Here is a 26,413-nt window from a genome sequence, read left to right on the forward strand (position 1 = left end):
CAGGGATTCTTGCTGCTGGACTGAACCAAACTTGATGGTTGCAAATGGGTGATTTTCCAAGTTCACCCACACTGCATTTTAAAAAATATTTTTCTTTAGCATTTTATAATATGGAAGAGTCTGCTCTTTTGACTGAAACTGTAGAGTTGATTCCCCTGCTGTCCTGTGTTTATGCCTTTTTTTTTTTTTTTTTTTTTTTTTTTGGGTCCAGTCGTGGGGTCTAAACTCTGGGCCTGGGCGCTGTCCCTCAGCTCTTCAGCTCAAGGCTAGTGCTCTACCACTTGAGCCACAACACCACTTCCAGCTTTCTTTTTGCTTATGTGGTGCTGAGGAATGGAACACAGCCTCATGCATGCAAGGCAAGCGCTCTACCACTGAGCCACCTTCTCAGCCCTTATGCCTCTTTCCTTGAACATTTCTTTCAGGGATAACTTACAGATTTTGTTGTACTAGCTTCCAGTACTATCAGCTGTTTCAAGGAGCGTAAATTCATTCTAGTGGGAAATACTAGATATAAAGGCATCAGAGACTCTATGGTCACTGCTACTAGGGAATGGCTATCCTTCTAGTGAACAGATCAACACGTATTCTAGTTCTTATATATATATACACACACACACACACACACACATATTCTCAATGTGTTTGTCTTGGTTTTTGTTGTTTCAGTGTTGGCAACTTGGCATTTGCTAGGCAAGTGGTCTATGTTCTTTCACTAAGCTAAATTTCCCAGTCCCCAGCATGCATTCTAATACAGGCAAAGTGTAACACAGCTATTTCCAGTTAGTAGGAAATGATTACTAATAGAGAAATCCAATTTATTAGGAGTTCCACAGTCTACAGAACTTTTGAGAAATGGACTTAAGTGGTTTGCCATCTTTTTTTCTTCAGTATAACAGATGAGGAAATTCAATATGGCTTGTCATATGCTTTTCCCCACCCTTTAATACAAGAGATTCCAGGCTAGAGCAGAGAGGTATTTGGGCCATTTCTGGTGTCACTAATATGCTTTGCTTCAAATTTGTTTGATTATTCTAGGCCACATAAAGAAAATGGAAAGTGTAATGGCACTTTAGAGCTGCTGTAGTCTGAATGTATCCCCCTAAGAATCCTCTAAGGTGATGATTTTAGGAGGTAGGGTCTTTCGGAGGCACTTTTATTAGCATTTATGATTCTTCAGAGAAACATTCCTTGACTCTTCTGCCATTTGAAGATAACTAAAGCAGACAATGGGCTGGACCTCTTCAGCCTCCAGAAATTCTGTTTTATATAAGGTATATCATCTATAGTTGTATTACAACAGCCCAAACAAAGGTGTCCATTTATATTTCTCTTTAGTGTTGGACATTAATCTTAGATTAGGATTGCTAATTTTTTTCTTGCTGGTTGTGGGGCTTGAACTCTGGGCCTGGGGGCAGTCCCTCAGCACTTCAGCTCAAGGTGAGTGCTCTACCACTTGAGCCGCAGTATCACTTAGGTTTTCTGGTAGTTAACTGGAGATAAGTCTCACGGACTGACTTTGAACTGTGATCCTCAGATCTCAGCCTCCAGAGTAGGATCACAGGGACAAGCCACTAGCACCCAGATAAAATAGCTTATCTTGAGTTTGTTTTTGTTTTGAAAATGCTAGGAAGTTCTAAAAAAATAAAACTGAAGATAGTTCAAATGAATAGACACACCTCAGCACTAACTGCTTTATACATTGTTTTCCACAATTTTATTTATTCGTTTATTTTGCCAGTCTTGGGGCTTGAACTTGGCCTGGGAACTGTCCCTTAGATTTTTTTCGCTCAAGGCTGTCATTATACTACTTGAGCCACAGCTCCACTTCCAGCTTTTTCTGTATATGTTGTACTGAGGAGTCGAATCCAGAGCTTCATGCATGCTAGGCAAGCACTCTACTACCACTAAGTCACATTCCCAGCCCAAGAAAATATTTTTGTTCTTTTATTTTTAAACTTGTTCAAAATTTGTACTTAATGTTCACTTTAAGTCATTCTGCTGTTTTTCTCAGTTTCCCAGGTGTTTTGTATGTCGGCCTTGTGCTATTAGTTTTCCTGTGGCCTTGTTAGTCAAATCTACAGAGGCAAATGCAAGTGTTCTTCCTTGCTTCAGAATATGTGCTGTAATCACTACTTCTTCTCCTATTTTAGCAGGTGACATGTACCTTGAAAGGAAATATTTATGGTTAATGGAAAGCTTTTAAAAGGGAAGGTTATGATAAACTCAATCATTTTCCTATGTAGTTTATTCCTATAATTTAAGAATAATGACAAGCTTTCCTATCATATTTGAATGGTTGGTTTTGCTCTCATCCATCCCTTATCAATAGTGTTTCTTTTCTCATAACAATTTAATCTACTTCCTAAGTGAAGTATCTCTTGGTGTTTCTGTCTTATCAATGTTTAGACTTCACTAAAATGACATTAGAAGAACAAGTAATGAATATGAAGTCCTTAGAATTGTGGTAGGAAAAGTTGTGTCTTGGTATCCCTGGGGGATTAGTCCTAGTACACCTTCTGGTACCAAAATTCATGACTTTTTTTCTGTACAATTTAAACAACCTATTCCAACCCTGCTATATACTTTACATCATCTCTAGATTAGTTAAAATACATAATAGGATGTAAATACTATGTAAGTTAGAGTGCATCATTTTAGGGAATAATGAAAGGAAAGGTTGCACATGTTAGAAGTTAAAGACATTTTCCAACTGAAGTTGGTTTTGTGGGTGTAGAACCTATGGATATGGGGAACTGTTCTCTCCCCCCCATATTATTCCTTGTTTGTGTGTGTGTGTGTTGGTTCTGGGGCTTGAATTCAGGGCAACCTCGGATTTTTCACTCAAGGCTGGCATTCTGCCACTTGAGTTACACCTCTACTTCCAGCTTTTTTTTTTTTTTTTAACTGGAGATAACAGTCTCGTGGACTTTTCTGCCTGGGCTGGCTTTGAACAACAGTCCTAAAATCCTGAGTAGCTAGGATTTTAGGTGTGAGCTTCCAAGAGTTTTTTAGTTGTTTTTTTGTAACAATCTTAAAGCTGGGGATAAAAACAATGTTCTAAATAGAAATTTCTTTACCAAGTTTAATGTCTTTTATTATAAAGCAAGGACCTTTGAAAAGTTAAATAATTTAGTCAAATTCAAAATAAGACTTAAGTATGTCTGGGAGGTAAAAGAAAGTTCAGACTTTAATGCTGAAAAGAACAGACTGATTTAAATTCATGTACTTCAGTCTAAAAAAATGAAAGTGCTATGTCTAAGCTTTTTGGCTACTTTTCACTATTTCCCCTACTTTTTTTATAAGTCAACTTAAGTGGCTCACGCCTGTAATCCTACTCAGGAGGCTGAGATCTGAGTATTGCGGTTCAAAGCCAGCCTGGGCAGGAAAGTCTGTGAAACTCTTTATCTCCAATAAACCACCAGAAAACCAGAAGTGGCGCTGTAGCTCAAGTGGTAGAGCGCTAGCCTTGAGCTGAAGAGCTGAAGGACAGTGCTTAGGCCCAGAGTTCAAGCCCTACCACTGACAAAAAAAAAAAAAGTAAAGAACTTAGCTATTAGCTATTAAATGAATGTAAAGAAAGCCAGCAGTTCCTTGTTCATAAATGAGAAACTGCTAAATTAGGGGATCTGGAAGCTGCCACTTAGTCAATAGTATTCTTATCCTAGAATTTCCTCTTTTGTTATTTTGGAACTCATAATTTTTTTTTTTTTGTCAGTCATAGGCCTGAACTCTGGGGCCTGGGCTCTGTCCCTCAGCTCTTCAGCTCAAGGCTAGCGCTCTATCACTTGAGCCACAGTGCCACTTCTGGGTTTTTCTGCTTATGTGGTGCTAAGGAATCGAAGCACTCTACCACTGAGCCAACTTTCCGGCCCTTGTAACTTTTTTTTTTTTTTAATCCAAGTCATATTCTGTGGAAGACAAGTTCTACTTATGTAATATAAGATTTAATATGGGGCTTGGAGTATAGCTCAGTGGTTGGGTGCTTGCAAGCGGCTCTTGGTTCAATCCTAGCGTAGAAAAAACATGCAGGAGTAAATATGGTATCCTGAGTGGTGTCTAGCACATGAGATGTTTAGAGACTGAAACATTTAGTTTTTTTTTTTTTTTTTTTTAGTAATAGAATGCTTTTCTTTATTTTTATTTTTTTTCTTGTGTTTTGTTTCTTTTTTTTTTTTTAACTTTTAAATTTTTTATTATCTTTAAGTAGTTGTACAAAGAAGTTACCCATTCTACAAAACAGTATATGAATACAATGTGTCTGACAACATTGTCACTTCTAACCCACCCCTTCTTTCACTTTTCTTTTTCTATTTTTTTCAATTGAGATTAGGTTATTACATAAATTTCACAGTATTGTGGAATAGTGATACTTAGTTAAAGTCACAAACACATTTTAACCTTCACAAGGCAATTAGTCATTATCATGGTCTATAAAGTTTGTGAATTCTATGAAGATTTAAGCCTACTTTTTTTTTTTTTATTGTAAAGCTACTATACAGAGGGTTACAGTTACATGAGTGAGGTTATGAGTACACTTCCTCTTGAACATTGTTACCCCCTCCATTGTGAAACATTTAGTTTTGAGATATCTATAACCTGAAACTCCTCTAGACCATGTCTGTTCAGTTTATCAAATTTTGAAATTTAGGCAGCTCTTGGTGGCCAATGTTTTGGCAACATGCCTTAAATTTGAGTTACTAACAATAGGGCAGTGAAGCCAATGTTCATGAGAATTTTATCTCCTATCTTATCACCAAAAAGCTGAAAAATGGGTCAAATGGTAGAGCACCAGCCTTGAGTGACAAAGCTAAGGGATAGCATCCAGGTCCTAAGTTCAAGCTCTAGAAACAGCACCACAAAAAGAATACAGGAGAGAATGTATAGGATATATATACACACACACACACACACACACACACACACACACACACATAAATATGCATATATATGGCATATATACATATATGTACAGGTACATATATATAATGGTATATATACACATATATATATATATGCCATTTTACTCCCATATGGGAGGGAGTCAACATTCATATTTTGAGTGGGGTCTTAGAACCAATCACCCACAGATATGGAGGGGTGACTTTTTTTTTTTTTTGGTCAGTAATAGGGCTTGAACTGTGGGCCTGGGTACTGTCCCTCAGCTCTTCAGCTCAAGGTGAGCATCTACCACTTGAACTACAGCGCCACTTCCAGTTTTCTGGTGGTTTATTGGAGATAGGAGTCCCACGGTCTTGCCCAGGCTGGCTTTGAACCATGATTCTCAGATCTCAGCCTCCTGAGTAGCTAAGAGTACAGGCGTGAGCCACTGGTGCCCGGCCAGTGACTATAATTAGAACTGTTTTACTTCTAGGTTTGAAAGCCAAGGCATATGGCTATAGATTTATAGCTGTATTTAAGAATAAGCAGCTAATTGGATCCCATGCTTCACTAATATTTAGCTTTGTTTGAAGTTATGAAATGTTTAGCGCTATGTTGGATATGGCTTGGATACATACGTTATGTTCATGTCAACACTGACTCCTGGTGCTCCTCTTTCCGTGCACATCAGAGCCATGGTTGATATGGAATCTATTAAGGTTGCTGTCAGACCACCGTGGAGAGTACCAAGCTTATTAGTGTGCTGTTCTTCTACTTTCATTTCACAAACTAGTTTTTCAGGAGCAGCAGAGACAACAGTCACCTAAATGTAAAAAAATAATAATAATTAGTTCAGTCATTAGAAAAAATTCAAACAGTCCATTGAAAGCAATCATTGGATGAAACTGAATTTCCCCCAAAAGTTGATTCAGAAATTCAATTAACTTGCTAGATTTTTGTTGTTATATGCATGTGTGCGTGCACGCATGTACCAATCCTGGGCACTGTGGCTGAACTTTTTTGCCCAAAGCTAGTGCTGTACCATCTTTTTGGTAGTTAACTGAAGATAAAGTGTTACAGATTTTTCTGCCCCAGCTGGCTTTGAACTGTGTGATACTCATATCTCAGCCTCCCAAGTAGTGCAAATCACCAATGCCTAGTAGTAGATTATTTTTAAAGGGGAATATTTAGGGAAACAATAGTTTTTGCTAATCTCTATTCCTGCGGAATTCAGTTTTTCAGTTATGTCCAACACCAGGCATCTCTCCATGTCTCCTTGGACATTTTGTACCAACTAAGCCACTGATCCCTGACTTGGAGAACTGAACCCAGGGCCTTGAGCTGGCTAGGCAAGTGCTAACCGCCCCTCTCTGTCATCTCTTAGTAAGCCATATATACGTCTAATTTGGGTTCCTAATTTTTGCACAAGAAAAGTAATTTTCTAAATGACTTAATTTTTGAGTAGTTGAAAACAACTTGAAAAAACAGGCAGGCAGAAATTTATTATTGAGTTAGAATTAAGCTTCTTCAGAAGTACTTTCAGGAATATGTCCATGGTGACATGCTTGTTTTTTCAATCACAGATTCGCTTGAAAGCTAACACCATGAACAATACTGTTTTATAGCCTTTCAGTGATGGCCTGTGTTTTCAAACTTTTTTAGGAACTTGGGCTGGGAATGTGGCTTAGTGGTAGAGTAAGTGCCTAGCATGCATGAAGCCCTGAGTTTGATTCCTTATTACCACATAAACAGAGAAAGCCAGAAGTGGCATTGTGGCTAAAGTGGTAGAGTGTTAGCTTTAAGCAAAAGAAGCTCAGGGACAGTGTCCAGGCCCTGAATTCAAGCCCCAGGATTGGCAACAAACAAACAAAAAACTTGTTGAGGGGTATGTGAATTTTCTTGGAGGTTCTTCCAGTTTTGTCTTCAGCTATGTGTTTATTGGCCACAGGGATGTTTAGCAACATAATATACTCATGGGACCACTATAGTATGTACAATCCAGTCCATTGACCAAAATGTCATTATGTGATTGGTGCATGACCATATTGTATAATAAGACAGGGATAATTTTGATTTTCCTGATAAATTCAGAGTCGTTTATTGTCAAGATCACCCCTATGTGACAGGAGCTAAGTTTTTAGATCTAGGTCTACCTTCTTTGTCCTTCTAACCACTGACTTATAAAGTCTCTAGATACATAGAGACAGAGTTCTCTACTGAGATTCACTGTTTATTCTTCAACGGTCATGAAGGAAACAAAACCAAAATAATATAAACCATCCCCCAATTACTGTCATGTTATACAATAGCGTTAAATCAATGGGGAAAAAAGTTAAAATTGGGTTGTCTGTAGCAATATGTGATTTAGCCACAAGATGGCCCCATGAACTAATAATACACACCAAATAGGAACAAAGTTCATCTTTTGTATGTGTATGCCAGTATGGAGGCTTGAACTAGGGGCATTGGCACTGCCCCTGAGCTTTTTGCTCAAGGCTAGGTGTTCTACCATTTGAGGAAAAGCTCCATTTCTGGCGGTTTACTGGACATGAATCTGACTTTGCTGCCCTGCTGGCTTTGAACAGCGATCCTTAGATCTCAGCCTCCTGAGCAGCTAGGGATAGATTTAAAGACTGTTTTCTTCCTTTTCCCCAAGGAAGGACCACAGAACATGTTAACTTAAAACTGGAATAAGATAACTTTGCATGTTAGCCTGACATGACAGAAGAAATGGCAATGTATTGCCAATTCATGTCTCCTAAGTAAAGCAATTATTAAGCTGGTGTAACAATGACAATGTCCTGTACATCCTTCCATAGTTAATAAGTAGTCTTACTGGTGAGAGGCTCATGGGGAGCTATATTCTGATTAAAAATGGCTACAAGTGGAGGTATGGTTCAAATGATGTCAGTCTTGATTAAAAAAAGCCAAATGAGAACAGGCCATTAGTTCAAGTCCCAGTATCTGTGTGGAAAAACAAAAGTGGCTAGGCTTGGAGTCTTTTCCTGTATTGGGGGGAGGGAGAGGGCAGGAAATATTAAACTATAATCATTGTGCTGGGCACCAGTGGCTCATACTTGTAATCCTATAAATTCAGAGCATCATGGTTCCAAGCCAGTCTGGGTGAAGATTCCATGAGATTATTATCTCCAATTCACCAAAACCACAAGATAAGGGATGGGCCTCAGGTGGAAGAGTGCGGAGCCTTGAGGAAGAGCACCTAGGGGACAGCACCTAGACCCTGAGTTCAAGCCCCAGGACTGGCACAAAAACAAGTTAAAAAAAAAAAAAAGATTGGGGTAGGGATATGGCTTTGGTAGATTGCTTTCCTAGTACTGCTACAAAATGTTTTTAGAGAGACTACAAAGCCATGTATGAAATCATCTTATCCAGTAACCCCCTTGTTAGCATCTTTGGGGTTCCTCTTCACACTGTTAAGTACTATTGTAAAGTTTTGGGGATTTAACACTGTTCTCCTTCAAGACCCATAACTTGCTCAGGTTTTTATTGAAATGTCACTATTTGTGACATACTCTCCGATGACATTTAAAAATTCTCAAGAAAAAGAAACTAAGCTGGAGGCAGTGGTGTGCCCCTGTAGTCGCTTCTTCTTGGGAAGGCGAGGCAGGAGAACTGCCTAAGATTGCTTTCCAGCAGCTATGATGTCTTTTCTCTCACTGCTCGTCAGAAATGCATACTGCTCATTTTTACAACCTGATGGGGAAATCATGTCATGTTTGATTTGCAAGACTAATAATAGTGTTGTGTCCTGATTTTTTTTGTTGGTAATCTGCATTTTTCTATGAATAGCATGTTTTTATGTTTTGTGCCCTAGAAGACCATTTGTCTCCACAGCTCTTCTTAGCATATTAGATTTTCACTACTCATAAGATGAAATTCTTTTCCAGACTATTGGGATTTTTTTTAAACTTTTGACTTAAAACAGTTGAGTTTATATTAGCAATGTATTTAGTGCCTGACAAATAATGGCATGTGTCATAAAAAATAAATATGATAAAGCCAGGCTCAGTGGCTCATGCCTATAAACCCTAGTGACTCAAGAGTCTGTGATATGAAAGCCAGTCTAGGCAGAAAAGTCCATGAGACTCTTAAATCCAGTTAGCCCCCCAAAAGCTGGAAGTGGAGCTGTGACTCAAGTCTTAGAGCACCAGCCTTGAATGAAAAAGCCAACCAAGAGTTTGAGGCTCTGAGCTCAGTTTTGTTCAGTATTTGCACACACACGAAAATACTCATATGACACGTCATATAATGACTTACTCCTGTTAGTTGAAAGATGTGACTTTTAAAGGCCTTTCCACATGGAGCTGTCCTGATTTCTTTTGCCAGTTTTCTTGTGACTGGACATTTAAGTTTTATTTCCTGATTGTCATATCACAAATAGTGCTGTGAAGATATTGTTTGCCCATAAACCTAAAGATCTCGCCTCATTACATTTTTGTGTATTTCTTATTTTTGAACAATTTTAATGACCAATAACATATCTGATCATTTTTATTGGTATAACATGTTGGTAAACTTGAATATCACTGCCTTCTTGTGGTTTTTAATAAGCGTAATTAAGTCTAATCTTTTAATAAGTATAAGATTAAGTCTAACCTTTTAACTATTTTTGTCTGTTTGCTATTATGAAGTTGTTTCAATGACAAGCATAAAACTGAACATTTTAAAATCTAGAATTAGTCAAAAGTCTTATTATAACAAGGACACACACCTCCATTTATTATAGGTATCTATGGTAATCAGTTCATAGGGATGCAAAGTAGAATGGCAGTTGCTTGTGGGGGGGGGGGGGGACTAAAGAATGGGATTTACTATTTAGTGGGAATTCAGTTCCAGTTTTGCAACATATAAAGTTATGAAGATAGTGGTGACAGTTGTATAACAATATGAATGTAACTAATAATACTGAGCCATGTATTTAAAAATGGGAATTTATATACATAATGTTTTCTGAAGTTATTCACCTCAACTCCTTTATTTTTTCTTCTAGTACCTTTGATGAAACTTAGAATTCACTTTTCTAAGTTATAAATTCTTTTTTTTTTTTTTTTTTTGGTCAGTCATAGGGCTTGAACTCTGGGCCTAGGCGCTGTCCCTTAGCTCTTCAACTCAAGGCGAGCACTCTACCACTTAAGCCACAGTACCACTTCCAGTTTTCTGGTGGGTTACTGGACATAAGAGTCTCATGGAGGTTCCTTCCCGGGCTGGCTTTGAACCGCCATCCTCAGATCTTAGCCTCCTGTGTAGCTAGGATTACAGGCGTGAGCCACGAGCGCCTGGCTTAAGTTATAAATTCTTAACAGGCAAGAAAAATTTTGGTGGCACTAGGGTTTGAATTCAGAGCCTTGTACTTGCTAGGCAGGTGCTCTACTGCTGAACCACACCTCTAGACCTTTGTTGTGCCAGTAGAGCTTGAACTTAGGGCCTCAGGTGCTTAAAGTTGTTCTTAGCACCTGCACCACAGTTGCACTTTGTGTCTGTGCTTAGTTGGAGATGTCATGAACTTTCCTTCCAGGGCTGGCTTCAAACTAGAACCCTCAGATCTCAGCCTCCTGAGTAGCTAGAATTACAGTCACCAGTGATCTAGTCGTCCTCCAGACTTTTTTTATGCTGGTTACTTTTTTTTTTTTTTAATTATTTTTTTTTTGCCAGTTGTGGGGCCTGAACTCTGGGCCTGGACACTGTCCCTCAGCTCTTTAGCTCAAGGCTAGTGCTCTAACACTTGAGCCACAGCGCCACTTCTGGCTTTTTCTGCTTATGTGGTGCTGAGGAATTGAACCCAGGGCCTCATGCATGCAAGGCAAGTGCTCTACCACTGAGCCACCTTCCCAGCCCTGTGCTGGTTACTTTTGAGTGAGGGTTTTGCTTCTTGGTATGTGCCTAAACAGTGATTATCCTATTTTGGCTTCCAACTGTAGCCAGAATGACAAGCAAAGTCTGCTATATCCAGTTCCTTCAATTAAGATGGACTCTTATGAAGCCATGTTCTGGTGAGTCACACCTGTAATCATAGCTACTCAGGAACTGAGATCTGCAGATCACGGTTCAAAGCCAGTCTGGAAAGTCTGGCAGGAAGGTCTATGAGATTATCCCTAACTACAAAAAGCAGTAGTAGAGCTGTGACTCAAATGGTAGAGCACCGGCCTTGAGTAAAAAAGCTCAGGGACAGTACCCAGGGCCTGAGTTCAAGTCTCAGGACCAGCACACACATCCAAAAAAAGATGGAGTCTTATGGACTTTTTTTGCCCAAATTGCCCAATCTCGGCTTGTTACATAGTGAGGCTCTCAGGTGCATACTACCATGGCCAGGCTATTGGAGTAGGGGTCTTAAAACTTTCCTGTCCATGCTGTCCTCAGATCATAATCCTCCTAACCTCAGCCTCTCAAGTAGCTAGGATTATAGATATGAGCCACTATTTCCTGGTTTATGGTTGGTATTTCTTTATAGTCTATAGTATTTAATTTTTTGACAAATTTAAAGATGATTTTTTAGCAAGATTTATGAAAGGAGCTGGTGGCTCACCCTTGTAATCCTAGCTACTCAGGAAGCTGAGATCTGTGGATTGAAGGATTTTTTGTTGTTTTTGTTGTTTTGGTGGTAGGGCTTGAACTCTCTGGGCTTGGGTGCTGTCCCTCAGCTCTTCAGCTCAAGGCTAACGTTCTACCACTTGAGCCACAGTACCACTTCTAATTTTCTGGTGGTTTATTGAAGATAAACGTCTCATGGACTTTCCTGCCTGGACTGGCTTCAAACCGCGGTCCTCAGATCTCAGCCTCCTGAGTAGCTAGGATTGCAGGCGTGACCTACCAGCGCCCGGCGCGAGGTTTGCAGTTTTAAGTTAGCATATGCAGGAAAGTCCATGAGACTTTATCTTCAATTAACCACCCAAAAAAGTCAGAAGTAGAACTGTGGCTCAAGTGGTAGAGCACCAGCCTGGAAGCAAAAAGTAAAAGAATAGTGTCCAGGCCCTGACAAGCCCCAGACCAGCAACTCCTCCCCACAGTTCCACCCCCTCCCACCCCCCCACCCAAAAAAACACCCACACACACACAAAAAAAACACAGCCTGTTAAGAGGTTAGTACTCAGGATAGAATTGTCACATTTAACCAAGAAGAAAATACAGTTTTGCTTTGACAACTACCTATATTTAGTAATGGTAGATCTGAAGCAACAGAATTCAAAATCTGGTTCTTATTCAGAAATACCCCTTTCTCATCTTTGCAAGAGCAATGTAGTAAGAACATAGATGATTTTAGGAGACAGTACACATCCTTATGTCAATTTAGAGTTTTAACAATTTGTAAAACTCTGCATTCAATACTCTGATTTCTCTTCAGATCATGTAACTCTTCCACTTTCTAAAAAGTAATGCTGGGCCAAACGCTGATGGCTCATGCCTGTAATCATAGCTACTCCAAAGGCTGAGATTTGAGGATTGTAGTTCCCAGACAGCCAAGGCAGGAAAGTCCATAAACTCTAATTGCCAGTTAGTCACTAAAAATGCTGGAAGGCTTGTGGCACAAGTGCTAGAGCATTAGCTTTGACCAAAAAAGGCTAAGGGACAGGACCCAAACTCTGAGTTCAAGCCTCAGTACTGATACAAAAACAAAACTAAACAAAAAACACATCAGGGCTGGGTGTAGTGGCTCAAGCCTGTAATTCTATTTGGAAGGTGGTAGATGTTAGGGGAGTTGTGGTTTGAAGCCAGTTTGGACACAAAAAAATTCTCATTTCAAATGATTAAGTATGAAAACATTCAATAGTTTTTTTTGAAACAAGGTCTCAATAAGTAATGTGGGCCGACCTCAAACTTAAGAGCCTTCCAAGTATTGGGATTACAGGGATTTGTCATCACACTATGCTAGAGTATTACAATTTTAACTAGGTATTCATAGCTAATAAAAATACAGGACACAGCTGGGCGCTGGTGGCTCACACCTGTAATCCTAGCTACTCAGGAGGATGAGATCTAAGGATCGCGGTTCAAAGCCAGCCCTGGCAGGAGAGACTCCTATCTCCAATAAACCACCAGAAAACCGGAAGTGGCGCTATAGCTCAAGTGGTAGAGCGCTCGCCTTGAGCTAAGAGCTGAGGGACAGTGCCCAGGCCCAGAGTTCAAGCCCCATGGCCAACCAAAAAAAAAAAAAAAAAAAATACAGGACACATTTATTAAGTTGCTGAAAGCACTAGACTGAAAGCTCTAAAGGGACCACAGAGGTGGGTTTTTGTTCTTCTTCTTCTTTTTTTTGCATGGACTGGAACTGGAACCTAGGGCTATGCAGATGTGCTATCTCTGAGCTACATCCCCATCCCTGCTACAGAATTTTTATGGAATTCAAATTCTCTCCTAGGCCATTACATCCTTTTTTAGATAATACATCTAAAAGTCACATAATATGCTACTGCATCTTACAGAACTTTCTGAGAATATCAGATACAACTGTCTGAATATTATTCCTGTTTTTCAGAAAAGCCATGACAGTAATTTTTTTTTTTTTTTTGGGTCCGGTCGTGGGGCCAGAACTCGGCCTGGGCGCTGTCCCTCAGCTCTTCAACTCAAGGCTAGCACTCTACCACTTGAGCCACAGCGCCACTTCCGGCTTTTTTCTTTTTGCTTATGTGGTGCTGAGGAATCGAACCCAGGGCGCCTCAGGCATGCAAGGCAAGCGCTCTACCACTGAGCTACCTTCCCAGCCCATGACAGTTATCACACTGTTAAAATACAACCTGAGAGGCGTGTTCCAGGAGAAAGACTTAGGAATGACTTTAGGTCAATATTAAATTTCACTTCCAAATTTCCCTGTATTCTGCAGTGTTTTACCACTTGGGCACAGCTCCGCTTACAGTTGGTTAATTGGAAATAAGACTCGCACCCGATTTTCCTGTCCAGACTGCTTTCAAACCGTGACTCTGACTTCTGAGTACCCGGGATTACAGGGAAGAGCCACCACCGCCGTTCCCCACCCCTCACTTCCTTAATTAGAATAAACTTTCAAAGTTCTTGGGAAGTTCCTCCACACTGAGTGTACCTTTTGAGTGTACCCACTGAGTGTACGCTTTTGTCATGGATGCTTATCCACCAATACTTCCAACAAAGCCTCTAACAATGACCTTGACACCTAACCCTTTGGGTTTAGTTTGGTCCGGTGACAGGGGACAGAGACCCGAGTCTTCCTAACTCAACAGCACTTGTATCTCCCTGCAAATGACGTTCTCCAAACACCTCAAAACCTTACAAGTGCAGCTCTCAAATGCCCTGGCTTCCATTCAAGGGCCAGGACTTACCTCTCCAGGAGCTGCTAGAATACGTTTGTGAACTCTCCCAAACCTCCACAGAGCGACGCCTCTCTTTCACGCTACCAAGTACTGGGCTTTCCTACTTTCCATAGCGGATCATCGCTGCCGTCTAAAACCCTGACGTGCGCTTAGGCGTTGCCGTACTTTTTACCTGCCCGCTCGTGGAAGGCTCGACTTGGGTTTCCACGACTGACCACCACACTTTACCTAAGAGAAAACGCGAATTCAACCCGACACACCCGAGGCTCCGTTAAGCAGTGGGAAACCACCTTTGCTAATGGGGACTTGGGGCGCATTCCAACAGAATCTAGACAGCGATCATTTATTCACAGAGCTCGCCTTCCTCTTCTTTCCAGACTTCGCCTCCAGTACCTTTTCCAAAACTCTATCAAAGCCGGGAGATTTCATCATGACCTTCAGAAGTTCCCGTATATTCTGTGCCATGGTGGACGGACTGCAAGCGTCCGGGCTCCGGGAGGGAATGAACTTCACCTGCGCCGTTCGCGGGAAGAAGAAGGGCGTAGAGGGTCAAAAGGCAGACGGACTCTCCGCCCGTGGAGGAGCGTGCGCGCTCCCGCAGCCAGCGTCCCCCGAGGCTCGCGCGCTCACGTTCTGACGTCCACCCCTCCCCACCTCTGTGACCGAATGCGCACGCGTAGTTTGTCGGGGTCGGCCCTGGCAACCGAGTCGGCCGGGCCTATCGCGGAGCACGTTTCCTCGCCGGCTTGTTGATTCGTGAGCACCCGGAAAACGGACGCCTGCGCAGAGGCTGGGGTCGGCCGCTCCAGTCTCCGGTGCCGGCTCGGTGAAGACGCGGCGGGTCGATGGAGCGCGGGAGCGGGCACGAGGCGGCGCAGGGGGACGGCGAGCCCGAGGTAAAGAAGCGGCGGCTTCTGTGTGAGGAGTTTGCCTCGGTCGCCAGATGCGACGAAGCGGTGGCGCAGTGCTACCTGGCGGAGAACGAGTGGGAGGTGGAGGTAGGTGCCGGGGGTTCTGGCTCGGGTGTGCGGGGCGTCGCGGGCCGCCTCATCCCGGTGCCGTTGTGCTTTTCAGAAAGCGCTCAACTCCTTCTTCGAGCCGTCGGCGGAGGAGGACGCCCTGGACGCCGTCCCTGAGGGCGCGGCGGGGCCCGAGACGTGGTAAACGCGGAGGGGCGGGGAGGGGCCGGGCGGCCTACCCTCGGAGGCGTCGGCCGGGTCCGGGACGCGGTAACCGAGGCGGGGCGCGGGGCTGGGGGCGGGGCGGCGTCCCGGCGGGGCGGGGGTCGGGGAAACGGTTCCCCGGGGGCGCGCGGGGTCGGGCGGTTTGCTGTCGGAGGCGTCGGGCGGCGTTCCGGCGCGGGGCTGGGGGCGGGGCGGCATTCGCTTCTCCCTCACCCGAGAACCGCAGGTTCGTGCCTCGCCGGTGCAGGGGGACACCGCGTGCGCCCCCCCACCCCCCGGCGGTGCTGACCGCCGTTTCCGACGCCCAAAGGCGTGGAAAACACCCAAGTGACACTTTGACTTGAGTTAGAGACGCATAAGACCAGGTCTGTAACGGAACAAACAGGACGGACATTCTCTGCAGAGGAATGGTAGCTTGGAAGTCGTCTCTCTTCCTGTAGTGTGTGGTCAGTTGCCCCTCCTCTGGCCAACTCACAAGTAATATATTTACGTATGTTTATAGTCATACTACACTTAATGAATACACACGTAAGTGATAAGTATTCTACAAATTCACTTTATAACTTATAGCTACATTAAAATACCATTTTAGGAAAATATACCAAGACGTTAATAGTTTTATTAGTGCTACGTTTTACTACGATGATACATGTATACTTTATACATATACTTTATGTGTGTACTAATATAGAGTACATCTTTTCGTATATATGATATGAACACCTATGAACATGTATATATATGTTTATATTGTGTATTATGCAATGTCAGTTAACAAGTAATACTGCTTATATTGGTCTCTTACCTCTTGGAACTCTGATCAGAGGCCTACTACAATGAAGCTTTAGCTTTTTTTCTTTCTGAGGGAGTGGGATTGCAAATAGGCACTATCAGTCCCAGATATGTCATTTTATTTATTTATTTATTTATTTATTTTTGGGTCCGGTCATGGGGCCTGAACTCTGGGCCTGGGCGCTGTCCCTCAGCTCTTCAGTTCAAGGCTAGCGCTCTACCACTTGAGCCACAGCACCACTTCCGGCTTTTTTCTTTTTGCTTATGTGGTGCTGAGGAATCAAACCCAGGGCCTCATGCATGCAAGGCAAGTGCTCTACCACTGAGCCACCTTCCCAGCCCTGGATATGTCATTTTAATAATATATGTAACCCTTGAAGGATTTTGAGTTCTCTCTTAACACTATTGAGTGAACACTCTCCTAAGTCATATGATTTTGACCTTCCATGTACAGATACTTTTAGGATATTTAAAATTATAGGTTGAATATCCCTTACCTAAAATGCTTGATATTGGAAGTAATTTAGCTTCTGAATCAATTTGGAATTCGTGTTTTCTGATACAGGATGCCTAATCCCTGGTATATTCTAAAGGAAGGCTACAAGTCCAAAAAAAAATAAATCTCAATTTGTAGATTATTTGCAAAGCTATATTTCATTCTGATCTTGCCAGTGTTGACCTAACCAATGAAGACACGACTGATTCTACTAGTTCTAAAAGCAACTCACTTGAAAGTACTGAGATAGAAGATAAAACCATGTTCTCTTTCATTACCTGGAATATTGATGGACTGGATATAAATAATCTTCAGGAGAGGGCTCGAGGGGTATGTTCCTACTTAGCTTTGTAAGTATTGTCATTTTTCTTCAATAGTTTACTGTGATAAGTAGCTTATATCTACAAAGTTAGAATTTGAAAGGTTTGGGGCTGGGAATGTGGCTTAGTCGTAGGGTGCTTGCCCAGCATGCATGAAGCCCTGGGTTCGGTTCCTTAGTACCACATAAACAGGAAAGCTGGAAATGGCACTGTGCCTCAAGTGGAAGAGTGCTATCTTTGAGCAAAAGAAGCTCAGAGATAGTGCCCAGGCCCTGAGTTCAAGCCCCAGGACTGGCAGGAAAAAAAGAAAAATTAGACTTAGCTTCAAAGGCCAGCTTTTAGAAGAAATATCTGAGTTGAGGTGATGGTCTTTTGAGTTAGGGTGTCTGATTGAGATAGCACCAAGTTTTGTGAGCTTTCTAGAATTGTAAGTTCTCTGGAGCTCAGTTTCCTTTACTGTGCATAATGTTTTTAAAGATAAAAAGAAATAACATTGGTAGCATTGTAGGCTCTTAGTATAGTAGTTTCTATTTTCATCACTGTTCCCTCTTTTCAGTGCTCGAATTAGACTCAGTGGCCTTATACCTACATACAGACAGGGTTCTACCAAGGCCCCCCATCTCTCCTGTTTGTTTTTTCTTTTGTTTTGTTTTTGATAGCTTTCCTGGAGCTTGAACTCAGTAGGGAGCCTGGGTTCTGTCCTTGAGCTTTTTTTGCTCAAGGCTAGTGTTTCGTTACTTGAGCCACAGCTCCATTTCTAGCGTTTTTGGTGGTTAAGTAGAGATAAGCATCCTAAGGACTTTTCCAACAGTGGCTGTCTTCAAACCATGTTCCTTTGATCTCAACCTACTGAGTAGCTAGGATTCTAGGCCTGAGCCATTGGTGACCTTTTTAATCATCATAATACTATATGCTAAATAAATAACAGATCTTTCTTATTTTATATTTAGAAATATAAACCTTGAATACTAGGTGCCTTAGAGGGTAACAGTTTGTGTTTCTTTTTTTTTGGCTTGTCCTGGAGCCTGGATGCTGTCCCACAGCTCTTCAGCTCAAGGCTAGTGCTCTACCACTTGAGCCATATTGCCACTTCTGATTTTCTGGTGGTTAACTGGAGATAAGAGTCTTAAGGACTTTCCTACCTGGGCTTGCTCTGAACTGGGATCCTCAGATCTCAGCCTCCTGAGTAGCTAGGATTACGTGCTTGAGCTACTTGTGCCTGGCCAGTTTGTGTTTCTTTTGTCTTGGAATTTCCTTTATTCAGATAATTGAAAATGAAATGATATGCTAGTACTTAATTTGATGCTTTTAATTAGGTACTGTCCAGATGTGGTATTTCTACAGGAAGTCATTCCCCCATATTATTGCTACCTAAAGAAGAGAGCAACTAGTTACGAGATCATTCCAGGTAACAGTTTTCCTGTAATTTAACCTGTCTTTTTCTTTGAAAAAATAGATCAGTGGAAGCGATAAATCAAAATTAATTTACTGGAGGAAGAGAAGAAAAAGCACAAATAAAGTTGAGAAAAATGAGCAAGGCACAGGATAGTAAAAGAATAGAATATTTGCAGCTAATATGAACATGAACATGAAAATGTGAAAAGGATTGAAGTGATTTTTCAGAAAAATAGAAAATACTAAAATTTGAAACACTGAGTTGCTTTTTACTAAAACTAGTTGCTAAGAATGTTTTGTATATACACATGCTGGGGATGAAACCAAGAGCCTTGTGCAAGCTAAGCCCATACAGTGGCTCTGTACACCCCTAGCTCTATGGTTAAAACTTAAGAGTATAGCCAGGCGAAGAGTTCGAGCCAGGTGCCAGTTGTGTTCACATCTGGAATCCTAACTACCCAGAAGACTGAGATCTGAGAATGGAGGCTCAAGGCCAGCCCAGGTGGAAAAGTCCATGAGACTCTTCAGTCATTTAAAAAAAAAAAGCCATAAGCGGAGCAAGTAGGTCAAGTAGTAGAGCAGTAATCTTGAGTGAAAAAGCTTCTGAAACAGGGCCCAGACCTTTGCTCAGTTCAAGTCCCAGTATAAGCACCAAAAAAACCCTCAACACTTCAAAAACTATTAATTCCTTCTCCCCCCATTTTTTCCCAGAATGATTTGTTTTCCATTTATGATTTCATCTGTAGTTGTTTTATGCCAGTAATGAGACTCAAATTCTAGGTCTGGGTTCTGCCTCTGAGCTCTTTTTGGTCAGGTCCACTTCCAGCTTTTTGTGATTAATTGGAGATAAGAGTCTCACAGACTTCCTGCTTGAATTGACTTTGATCCACAATCCTGTTCTTAGCCTCCTCAGTAGCTAGGATTACAGGCATGAGCCACTAGTGTCTTGATTTCCCTCCTTCCCTCCCTCCCTTCCTTCCTTCCTTCCTTTTCTTTCTTTCTTTCTTTCACTTTTACATAGTATGATTTTCAATTCTGATTTATTCTTGAAGCCATAATTGGTAAGGAAGAAATTCTTTCTCAGTCTACCCCTCTCTTTGTTGAAGATTTCTGCTTGTTCCTTGGGGGGTGGTTTATAGTCTTTTTTATTTTGGACTTTTTGTTTTCTGAATCCCATGCTTTGCTTCCCCTTGGTTTTACTTGCCTATTTCATTAGAGCCCATACTCGAGTTACTTTCTAAGAGTAGTGCCTGAGTAATGAAGTTTTTTTGTTTTCTTGGGGTTTTTTGGTCAGTTGTGGCGCTTGAACTCTGCCTGGGCACTGTCCCTGAGCTCTTCAGCTCAAGGTGAGTGCTCTACCACTTGAGTCACACTGCCACTTCCGATTTTTTGGTGGTTAATTGGAGATAAGAGTCTCACCGATTTTCCTTGTCTGGGCTGGCATTGAACCTTGGGTCCTCAGATCTTGGCCTCCTGAGTAAGTAGCTAGGATTACAGGCATGAGCCATTGGTACGAGGCTAAGTAATGAAGTTTGAAAATCCTGGTGCTGTGCTCTATCTAGACTCATGGTAGGTTGATAGTTTGAAAGGACATAATTTTGAGGTAGAAGTAATTTTATCTTTAAGAATTTTGAAGATAATGCTTCAGCAGCTTCTAGTTTTCATTATTGAGAATAGTAAGTTTAATGTCATGCTGATTCCTGTTCTTTTCTTTTTCTGTAGTCTCTGGAAACTTTAACCCTTAAGTACTTTGGATCTTTTTGTTTGGGACTTTGAGTCTCAGGATTTGTAAAATCTCCCATTTTTGTTTTTTCCTTTCTCCTCTTTATAATTTCTTTTTGAAATTGAGTGTAAATTATTGAGTGTAAATTATTTCAATTTCTTAGGCCTACTGTACACAAAATACATTTTTGTTTGTTTTGTTTTTTGTTAGTCGTGGGCCTGAACTCGGCCTGGGCGCTGTCCCTCAGCTCTTCAGCTCAAGACTAGTGCTCTACCACTTGAGCCACAGCACCACTCCCAGCTTTTTCTGCTTATGTAGTGCTAAGGAATTGAACCCAGGGCCTCATGCATGCAAGGCAAGCACTCTACCACTGAGCCACCTTCCCAGCCCACAAAATACATTTCTAATGGCATATTCCTTTATTCCTATTTGTGTGTGTGCATGCACGGCGTGCGTGCATGTACACACGCTAGTACTGGGGCTTGAACTTGGCCTGAGTATTATTCTGTATATATGTTCACTCAAGGCTGGAGCTCAACCACTTGAACCACAGCTCTTCCAGCTTTTTTGCTGGTAATTGGAGATGAGTGTCTCATGGACCTTTTTGCTTGGGCTGACTTTGAATTGCAATTCTCAGATCTCATCCTCCTGAGTAGCTAGGATTACAGGTGTGAGCCACCGGTGCTTGGCTTTAGGATTTTAATCTTTTCGTGTGCCTTCTTTTTAAGAATTTGCTTTTGGTTTGCTTGTTGTCTTGCTATATAGCCTGGGCCTAGAACTTGTATAATCTCCTGAGTGCTAGGATGGTAGTTGTGTGGTACCATGCCCAGCTCTTGGTTCACATTTAAAATCTATCTACTAAACAACTTACAGCTTAGTATTCTTCAGCAAGACTAGGTAGTACATATAATACGGGGGAAGACAAAAGATTGATTACAGAAAAAATTGCTTGTTCACTGGCATGGAGACTCCTATCAAGTGTGTCAGTACATGAAAGCCTTTCATCTGAGGCTATTCAGTCTTAAAAAATTCCTAGCCAGGCATGGTGTGGCATATGTGTCTATAATCCCAGCCTTTCAGGATGCTAAAATAAGAAAAAAAGTCAAGGTCACTTGAGGATAAGATCACAAGACCAGGTAGACAAATTAACAAACTCACCTCAAAAATCAAAACAAGTGGGCTGGGAATATGTCTTAGTGGTAGAGTGCTCGCCATCACTCTACCACTAAGACATATACAGAAAAGGCTGGAAGTGGCTCTATGGCTCAAGTGTAGAGTGCTAGCCTTGAGCAAAAGAAGCTCAGAGACAGTGCCCAGGCCCAGAGTTCAAGCCCCAGGACTGGCACACACACACAAATAATAAAGCAAAAAACAAAATAATAGTCTTCTAGATTTTGAGGGCTTTGTGATTCTCCTGCCTACCTGTGGGGACAGGTCAGAGGAAGAAGCAGCTCCCTGGGTCTTCAGTATATTTTCACTTAGTTGGTTTTCAGTCCCACACCTCAGCCTTCCCCCCTTCGCCTTTCTGCTAAGACATACCTTTTCCAGGAGCTGGTGACTATCTGAAGCCTCTAAAACCTAGTTTCCCTACAGACTTTTAAGTCTCCTGTTAGTACGTAGGTTAGTGATCACTTGTCTCTATGGAGAGTTGGGGAAGACAACTGGACGTGCTTCACCCAGTATGCAGATGTCAAACTAGCTATGTACTGTTGATACTCAACCTATTACATTTTGTGATAATTTTTTGTTCAGTGCTATTTCTGGACTTTGGTGAGCCAAATCTACTGGCTTCCTGTTCATAGTTCTCTGCTACAAGCATTCAAGTGGCTTTGTCTGTTCTGATGAACATTTGTCCTGCTGCTTTCTGAAAGAACTTGGGTAATTTCATTTCAGTGTTCCTCTACTCTTATTTTTTTTGTTTTTTTTTTGGAATTTTTAAATTCATTTTGCTATAGTTTTTCTTGTAGAAAAAGAGAGGTAAATGCCTGTCAGATTTTCTCTGTTTAAGTTACATGTACTCTGTCAGAAATTTCTCACATTTTCTCATTGGATTTTAATAGCAAATTAACTATATTTTGGATTTCTGTGCATTCACCTACACACATTTTCCCTGGTGCTGTGGCTTGAACCTATGGCTTCCCACAAGCTAACCAAATACTGCTGAGCCATATCCCTTACCCCAGTTATTTTTTTATTCCATATTCCTAACCTGAAAACTTTGGGAAGAGACAGGTACATAGTGAATTTGATTGGCAATCTTGAGTTATTTTGAATTAATAGTTTACTTTTAAGTTTTAGGCTGTGTGTATATGGTATATAATATCATATATATGGTATATATAGATTTACATCTATATATGAATATACATACATATATATTCTGTTAAAAAGTCTTTTAAGAGAGGAGCTTGGGGTAAACTCAAGTACACATAACTTCAGCCAAAATTCTTTTTACAAATACTTGAAGGTCGCGAAGATGGATACTTCACAGCTATAATGTTGAGGAAAGCAAGAGCGAAATTAAAAAGCTACGAGATTATTCCTTTCCCAAATACTAAAATGATGAGAAACATTTTGTGTGCGCATGTAAGTAATTTATATTTCAGTTTTCTTTAAAACAGAAAAAACTTAAAAATAGTTCTATGGTGTCCTTGTCTTTATAGAGAAAAATTTGTTCTTTATATATAGGTTGTTTAGTTATATAGAACTTCGATAAATTCTGCAAACCTGTAAAAATTTAGTTATTAATCTGTTAGATGGTAGATAAATGATGCTTATTCACATAACATTTTTTAGTTACACATATGCTGTAGACTTAATATGGCAATAAATAAGAATTATCTGTGTTTGCAAATGACTCATGACTCCTTCGGAGGGAAGTAGCTGTGCTTATAGATCAGACTGGAGACATTTAATGTCTGTCCAGTGTCAGGATTCTAGAGAAATGAGTCACTGAAGACCTGGGGATACTGTAAGGCTCATTGATAGTGGAGGTGAAATGTGGACTGAACCTTGCTTTCTAAATCTTTGTGGGCATAGTACCTTACACTGCTGTAAGTGTGTGAGTGATAGTAGTGCTGGCTATACTTTTACAGGTAAATAAATATATTTGATTGAGTAGCCTGATAATTCTGTTATCAGAGTTCAGCTTTAGTGATTAGTGATCAGTTTAACTATAATTATTCTGTTGCAGGTGAGTATGTCTGGAAGTGACTTTTATCTTATGACTTCCCATTTGGAGAGCACCAAAGAGCATTCTAAAGAACGAATGAGTCAATTAAAAATGGTTTTTAAGAAAATGCAAGAGGCTCCAGAAGAAGCTACTGTTGTATTTGGAGGAGATACAAATTTAAGGGATCAAGAAGTGAGTAACAGGTCAATATTTGTGGGAATATTATTGCTGTGAAATTGAATTTAGGTTCTCTTTCTTTTTGGTGCCAATGGGTAGAGTAGGGCTTGAACTTAAGGCTGGTGCACTCTTCCTGAGTGCTTTTGCTCAAGGCTAGTATTCTGCCACTTGAGCTACAGTTCCACTTACAGCTTTTGGGTGCGGGTGCTTAGAGATAAGAGTCTTGGCCTTTCCTGTCTGGGATGCCTTTGAACCTTGATCCTAAGATCTCAGCCTCCTGCTTAGGTAGGATTACAGGTGTGAGCCATCTGTGCCTAGAATACATTTGGGTTTCTTAGACCCTCATACAAATGAGTGTCTGATTTACCAATTCCACTTTTGGGTGGAAGTGAGGTATAAAGAAGCAACTGAACCAGCTATTTGTACATATGTTCACAGCATTGTTACTCAACAGCAAAAGGATACCAGCCACTGAAGTGTAATTGTTAGATGTATGGCTATAAACAAAATGTAGTCTGTTACATACAATGGAGTATTATTCAAGCTTTTATGAAGAGTTTTTATATATGCTGCACACAGATGAATCCTAAAGTTATATAAGCTAAGTGAAATCCACAAAGGGAAAAATAAATGCTAGATTCCTTTTATGTAAATTTTTTAGTCTGATTCATTGAGACAAAGTAGAAAGGTGACGACTAAAAACTGGCAAGAGGGCTGGGAAGGTGGCTCAGTGGTAGAGCACTTGCCTTGCATGCTTGGGGGCCCAGGATTTGATTCCTCAGCACCACATAAGCAAAAAGAAAAAAGCCGGAAGTGGCGCTGTGGCTCAGGTGGTAGAGCACTAGCCTTGAGCTGAAGAGCTGAGGGACAGCGCCCAGGCCCAGAGTTCAGGCCCACTACTGGACCCTCCCCCCAAAAAAGTTGGAAAAATAAAAAAAAATTAAAAAAAAATCTGGCAAGATAAAGGAATAATGACATAGTAGTGTTAATGAACAGATTTCCAATTAGAGAAGATGAAAGTGTTCTGGAGATAGATGGTAGTTATATTATACAACAATATGAAAGTATTAGTCCCACAGTTGTGCATATGAAAAGACTAAAATGGTAAATTTTATATAGTGTTTATTTTACCATACACAAAATTTTTTAGGCTTTGTTTTTCCTTTGCTGCTGGGGATTGAACCCAGGTTGTCACACGTGTATTTTACTGATAAACTTACAGCCCCACGAAGTTTTAAAATCCTATAGTGCTAATGAAAGAAGGCAAAATTAATAAATATTGGTAATATATTTAAAATAGAATTGTGAGGGTTATAGATATCATTGGATTGTAGGAGTGTTACACTTGTAAATTTATACAATAGAGTAAGAGTTTTTCAGAAGTTTAGTTTTTAAAAACTTAACAGCAATTACAGTTCAGTCTTTAGAATTTTATCTGTACTCAAAGTTATATACTTGCTCACAACAAAAAGCACCTGTTTTATATTATGCTTACATTGTCTACATTTTGCTACCATGCAGCAATATACTTTTTTAAATCAATTAGTTGTACAAAGAAGTTCCCTTTCTATATAAAACAGTATAAGAATACAGGGTGTCTGACAATATGCAGCATTATACTTTTAAAATATCTTACTTTACATTGTTTTTCCATTGTGGCTTAAAATATAGCACTTAGGAGTATTAATGGCCAAACACACCTTTTTAAATTGTGGGAAAAGATGTAAATCTTACAAAGTATTCTTTCTATTTTTCAGGTTACTAAATATGGTGGTTTGCCCGATAACATTATGGATGCCTGGGAATTTTTGGGCAAACCTAAGCATTGCCAGTACACATGGGATACACAAATGAACTCTAATCTTGGAATACCTGGCGTTTGTAAGCTTCGTTTCGATCGCATATTTTTCAGGACAGCAGCAGAGAATCCCATTATTCCTCGAAGTTTTGATCTCCTTGGGATGGAAAAACTGGACTGTGGGAAATATCCTAGTGATCACTGGGGTGTTTTGTGCTACCTAGATAAAATATTTTGAAATGCTTGTCAAATGTAACTTCCAAATGTTTTGAGTAGTTCTGTTCTGACTTCTGGCAAATACAATTTTTACCTATCTGGAAAGGTAGGCTTAATATGGAAGAATTAACATTCTAGACCATTATTACAGAGAATACCTAGTTAATGTTTATTTACACTTAAGCATGCCTGTGTTTCAAATGTGATGAGACCTTTTGATAGGAGAGCAGAAAGCCTAGTCAGCTCATAGCTGCCAACTGGATTCTATTAGGGCCCATATTGTCTCAGGGTTAACCTTTATAGTATTATTTCCATTAGGCACCAAGATTTTATTTTTTAAAAAGTATCAAAAGAAAAAAGAGAAACTTTTGGGGACTGAATTTAATCATATTTCTCAAATTCAAATAATCTTAATTGGAAAGACCATAATCATCTGCAGTTGTGGATGACAACTCTCCTACATCAGCTTTAATTTTTGTCAGTGACAGTGTATAATTGGTATAATTGAAATCTTAACATTTTAAATCTCATTTCTTTTCTGATTAATGTTTGTATTGAAGTTGCTACCAAGCAAAGTTTGGCTTGATAATGATTAAAATCAGTTTTATGACGGCATAGGAGTTTTTTTTTTCCTAAGAAAAATATGTTTGTAAGAAAAATAACGTTTTAGTTTTGCTACTTGTAAAATACAAATACTTTACAGGAAGTGGATGAAAAATACCTTTTATTTCTCACTTTTTTAAGTATTACGGTGTACAGAGGGATTACCATTCCATAAGTTCATTCTTACTTTTTTAAGGGTAGTTTAAATGTGCTTGAAAGAAAAGCCCTTAAGAGAAATGTACTGTAAATAAATAATTTTACTTGTTTGTAGATTGGTTTTGTGCGTCTATGATGGAAAACACCAATGGGAAAAATTTAAATGAGAAGGATGGGTGCTGATGGCTTACACCTGTAATC

General features: G+C 40.5%; 2 protein-coding genes across 2 annotated transcripts; one reads left to right on the forward strand and one right to left on the reverse strand.

The window, feature by feature from the left end:
• Positions 1 to 1,917: 1,917 nt before the first annotated feature.
• On the reverse strand, positions 1,918 to 14,729 carry Acot13 (acyl-CoA thioesterase 13; the record flags this gene model as incomplete). Its single annotated transcript, XM_042683843.1, has 3 exons — positions 1,918 to 2,167; positions 5,520 to 5,704; positions 14,574 to 14,729. Coding segments are annotated over 3 exons (498 nt in total), but the record flags the coding sequence as incomplete, so codon positions are not given.
• Positions 14,730 to 14,862: 133 nt separating this feature from the next.
• Positions 14,863 to 26,326, forward strand: Tdp2 (tyrosyl-DNA phosphodiesterase 2). The gene is made up of 7 exons (XM_042683842.1): positions 14,863 to 15,178; positions 15,255 to 15,340; positions 16,829 to 17,002; positions 18,289 to 18,380; positions 22,558 to 22,676; positions 23,284 to 23,454; positions 25,197 to 26,326. The coding sequence occupies exons 1-7, from the start codon at positions 15,026 to 15,028 to the stop codon at positions 25,473 to 25,475; spliced, it is 1,074 nt and encodes a 357-aa protein (XP_042539776.1). The 5' UTR covers positions 14,863 to 15,025; the 3' UTR covers positions 25,476 to 26,326.
• The last annotated feature ends 87 nt before the right edge of the window (positions 26,327 to 26,413 follow it).

Source organism: Dipodomys spectabilis, unplaced genomic scaffold (assembly GCF_019054845.1).
Source record: "Dipodomys spectabilis isolate Male_0828 unplaced genomic scaffold, ASM1905484v1 ptg000085l, whole genome shotgun sequence".
NCBI classification, from domain to species: Eukaryota; Metazoa; Chordata; class Mammalia; order Rodentia; family Heteromyidae; genus Dipodomys; species Dipodomys spectabilis.